The sequence below is a fragment of the Petaurus breviceps genome, unplaced genomic scaffold (assembly GCF_028583685.1).
Source record: "Petaurus breviceps papuanus isolate PSGF00001 unplaced genomic scaffold, PetGlider_PUasm1.0 90701, whole genome shotgun sequence".
Lineage (NCBI taxonomy): Eukaryota > Metazoa > Chordata > Mammalia > Diprotodontia > Petauridae > Petaurus > Petaurus breviceps.
In genome coordinates, this window is record NW_027187316.1 from 8,476,077 (window position 1) to 8,481,036 (window position 4,960).

The following is a 4,960-nucleotide window of genomic DNA, read 5'->3' on the forward strand; positions in this document are numbered from 1 at the left end:
GGAGGTATTAACTGGAATGGCAATTGATATTGAGGAGAGTACACTGGACTGGGGGGCTCAAGCCAAGAACACTAGAAAAACACCCCCAACTATTCACAAAAACCCCCCCAGGACAATGAAGAGGTATAGTTAGCTGCTCTTTGGGCATTCTACTTACAACTGGAAGTAGGATAAGGACCCCCAATACTCATGTGACTGCACATCATCCCCTATTCAAAAATCAGGATAAAGTTCACCTCTTTAATTTATCCAAAACCCAGCTCAGATCTTAATGCCTCCATGAAACCTCTCTTGGTCTTTGTAGCCCTCAGTGATCACTCCTCACCTACCCTAAATACCTATAGGACTTATTTGCATGCCAAATCAGTCATCAACCAGTATGTGAAACTCTGCATTGGTCTTTATCTTTCTATGTATTTATGTCCTGTTTCGTGATTTCATGCCACCCACTAATATAATGGCAGATCTTTTAGCACTAATAGTCATCCAATGATCTTGCATGACTAAATCATAGACTCGCACAGGATAAGAAGAATCATGACCATAAATGACTCAAAAGACAATGAAAAGAAGTGTATCAGGCATAAATCAGCTGTAGCATATTATCATTGATAATTTATACAGCAGCAATAGCAAAGAAGACATCACCAAAGATATGGAAAACCAAAAAAGAAGTGAGGGCATGAGGGAGGGAAGGTTGGTCAACAGAGACAGCATGAGGAGTGAACAGTCCAGGGATTGTACTGATATCCCTCAGAAAGACCTCTAGTGCATAGGAGAAATGCTCTATAGATAATGTATCACACAGGACAAGAGAGAGGTCATGGATGGAGCTTGATTTGCAACAAATGAATGAGTAATCCTGAGAAAATTAAAAATCCATTGTAATATATCTATATAGATATGCATTTGTGTATACATGCATGTATATGTGTGCATACCCATTTATTTATAATTATATATGCACATGTATATAATTTCCCCTATATATGCATTTTATATATTTCCCCAGTGAATTGTAAGCAGTTTCACTGCAGAAAACCTTTTACATTTACTTTATGCTTTATTTGTACTGTCTCAATCGATCATGTCTAATACCTCTTTTTTGCATACCTGCTGCTTTGCACATTATTCTACATATAGTAGGTGCTCAGTAATGTAAGGAAAGTGGAGCTGTGAGAGTTGGACTGTGAGGAAATCTGAGCACAGCAGAATTGACACTTTTGAATTACAGTGCTGAAGAAGACTTTAGAATGTCCCTTGGACAGCAAGGAGATCAAATCAGTCAACACTTAAAGAAATTAATTCTCATTGGAAAGACAAATATTGAAGCTGAAGCTTAAACACTCTGGCCACATAATGAGACGATGGAACCCACTGGAGAAGACCCTAGTACTGGGAAAGATTGAAGATAAAAGGAAAATGGGAAGGCAGAAGATGAGATGGATGGAGTGTCGTGGAGAAAATGCACATGAGCTTGAACAGACATTGAGAAATAGTGGAGGATAGAAGGGCCTGGCATGCCCCAGAAGCCATGTATCCATAGTCACAAAAAGTCAGACACAACTAAATAACAACCAAAAGTGCTTTGCAAACCTTAATGTAATGTAATGTGAGTTACTCTTAGGATGATAATAATGACGTAGACCATTAGCACACCTGAGATGAATGTCACTTCTATTTGGCTCCAGGATGCATTATATAAGTGGGGGGGGGGGGCGGGGTGCAGAGTATTTCAATACTTAACTTCTCTGGGCTTCAGTTTGTAAAATGAGGAGGTTGAACTCGAAGACTTCTAAAGTGTCTTCCAGATCTAAAGCTAGGACCCTTCAATCCTGACAAATGAGTTTCCTTTAGTTGCTGCACACACCAACTGATTGATGCAGAGGGAGATGGTGAGGACAGGGTTAAATATTCATCAGTAATCTACCATTGGATAATCCAAATAAAAATAATAAGGTTGGCAGTATAAGATGAGCATGAAACCACTGCCAAGCAGTGGGAAACATCTCTGGGTGGCCAAAATATCCATCAGCTTTGCTAGCTTTGGGAGCTGAGCTGAATGAAACATTTGCCCCCTTCTCTCTTATTCCAGTCATCTTCCTATCACTCAGTTAAGAGAACACACAGGCCACTGGAAATCAGCATCCTCAAATGGCCATGAATATCTGATACATCTCTAGAAGCAAAAGGAAATATGGTCATTACTCAACTAGCCCTTAGACACCCCCCCCCCTTTTTTCAGTGCTTGGTCTGATTTCCTGTAGCTTGATCTCATGTTTTTTCATGGAGCTCTCAAAAGAATATACCATAGGTCTTCCTCCTCTCCTCTGGGAATGCCAGAGGCTGAGAGCTAGATTAAGCCTCTGTTACCCTCTCCAAAAAGAGCTAGGTCTTTATTAGGCCTAACAAGTCAGGAGATCTTTAAAATTGTAAAGAGAACAACTCTATGGACTATTTCTAGGGCACGTAGGATACTAATAGTTAGCACTTATATGGTGCTTTAAGGTTTGCAAACAAAGAATTTTGTGAGATAGATGCTATTATTATTATTTCCATTTTATAGATGAGGAAACTGAGACTGAAAGAAAAGTAAATTTGTCCAGGGTCACACAGCTAGTAAGTGTTTGAGACAGGATTTGAACTCTGGTCCGGACTCCAAGTTCAATAGTCATGTAGATAGAAAATGATGGTTGTCTTTTTGTTTTTTAGTCATGTCCAACTCTTTATGACCCTATTTTGGGTTTTCTTGACAAAGATACTATAGTGTTTTGTCATTTCCTTCTCCAGCTCATTTTACAGATAAGGAAACTGAGGCAAACAAGGTAAAGTGACTCGTCCCGGGTCACACAGCCACTACGTTGACTGAGGCTGGATTTGAACCAGGAAGATCAGTCTTCTGACTCTAGGCCTGGTGCTCTGCACCACCTAGCTCCCAGCCCAAGTATTACAATGGTATCCATGAAATAATTAAGACACCTAGAAGAAGGCTTCTAGTATATTGGATAGATCTTCTATGGGGAATTTACAAATTTGCAGGGGTAAGAATCTTACAGGACTAGAAGCAAGGATGAGAGGCAATCTGCATCAGTGAAGAGAAATGATATTCATTGAAGAATAATAGTAAAACTAGCATTTATGTAACAAGTAGTAAACATAAGGACCTCATTATGCTTGGAGGGTATTCAGGTCCAAAATACCAAGATTTTATCCAAAATTAATTAATAAATTCATAATGGGATATTAAAAAGAAGTTAAGGATGTTTAAGTACCTACTAAGATCTGAGGATATGATAGAGGAAACACGCACACACACACATACACACACACATGCGCGCACACACACACGCACGCACACGCACCCTCAGTTCCTCCATCAGAAACAAGACCTTGTACCAGACAACACTTCTTTCACTCACAGTGATTATATACTAACTAGTACCTTTAGGAATATCATGTTCCAGGGAGTCCAAAAAGTCCAAGGCAGGGTCCAAGTCAGCTTTCTCCAGCAGGCTCTTGTTCTTCAATTCCACAGGCTCCGCAAAATGGAAATAAGAACTGAGTTTCTTTGAATCTGCCAGAGTCAATCCTGAGAGGAAGAAGATGGGGATTGTCAGTCAGGTTAAAAGCCATGACTCTCCATTTCTACCAAACAGTGCTAAGATTTACAGGAATACGAGGCAGGATTGTGGAAAGGCCTTAGCCAAGCGCTAGGAGGGAGCAGTGAGTCAAGTCTCCCATCCCCATAACTCTTTATTCTATATAACGTTCTCTAACGTTCTGACTCCTGACACAAGGAATGACCACAGCACTCTGAGTAGAGGGAATGGGTCTAAAATTAAGTCTTCCATGCCAGTCTGGTACCAAAGAGAAGGAGGGAAGAAAAACAAGGTTGGAATCAAGGCCATGGACTAAATTAGGCCACGTGAGTTAAAGACTCAGGAGCAAGGGTAACAGTAGGCTGCAAACAAGAGATTGTGGGTCAGTTAGTTGTACAAAACTTCATAAAGCCGAGGGGCGGCAGGTGGCACAGTGTGTAAGAGCGCCGGCCCCAGAGTCGGGAGACCCAGGATCAGTTCTGACCTCAGATACTCAGCACCCACACACAAAAAAAAAACTGGCCGTGTAACCTTAGGCAAGTTACTTAACCCCAATTGCTTTAGAAAAAAAAAAGTTCATAAAGCCATACCACTAGGCAATGTCCAGGGGATCAGTCATTGATCTTTCCCTAAGGAAACAGGCAAAGAATTGCAGGTTATTCCTAGGAATATACCATATTGTACTCTTGAGACTTCACATCTCCCCTGTATGCCTTCCCTCAAGGTAAAAGAAGTGAAGGCCTTTTTGGGAGAGGATGTGGGGGGACTTACCTTCAAAGGTCCTATTGACATGGACGGGTCCAAAGGGGGTCTTGAAGAGAGCTCCACGGGGGATGATTGCCACTGCCTTGTCAATTTGGTCAATGACTGACACCAGGCGAGATTCCTCCTTGATTTGGATCTAAAGAAATGTATGGAGAGTACTAGGCTGTGTCTCTGGGCTTCCCCCTTCTACCTCCCCCTAGTCCTGGACTAGAATGTAAGCTGATCAGAGACAGGGGAAGTAGAAATCAGACATACACAAAACCATCCTTAATGGGATAAGGACCTAGGGGAAAGAAAATCAGACCATGCAGGTCCACCCTCTTACCTCCCATATTTGTATATAGGTGAAAGCTTGAACATCAAGCTCTGATCAGCATAATCAAGAATGCAGATATTAAGAACAGCAAGAGAAGTGTGGCAGGGAAAAGGCAGCAGGCAAAGGGCAGACAACATTAGGCAGCCTGTGTGGTTGGTGTAGAAGAAAGGAAGCCATGATATTGTCATTAGGAAGAAGCCAGCCTGTCCTGTTGACACTGTCTGGGCAATCATGGTCAAAGGGGATGTTTGTGTTGATTGTATCTTCAAATTTCCAGGCT

The 4,960-nt window shown here is 41.5% G+C and overlaps 1 protein-coding gene across 1 annotated transcript in view; it reads right to left on the reverse strand.

The window, feature by feature from the left end:
- RSPH9 (radial spoke head component 9) overlaps positions 1 to 4,960 on the reverse strand; it is a 23,180-nt gene that overhangs the window by 10,618 nt on the left and 7,602 nt on the right. Inside the window, exons 3-4 of the mRNA XM_069065881.1 lie at positions 4,371 to 4,500; positions 3,443 to 3,589 (exon numbers count right to left, since the gene is read on the reverse strand). Coding sequence (XP_068921982.1) covers positions 3,443 to 3,589; positions 4,371 to 4,500 — 277 coding nt within the window. The remainder of the gene's footprint in view (positions 1 to 3,442; positions 3,590 to 4,370; positions 4,501 to 4,960) is intronic.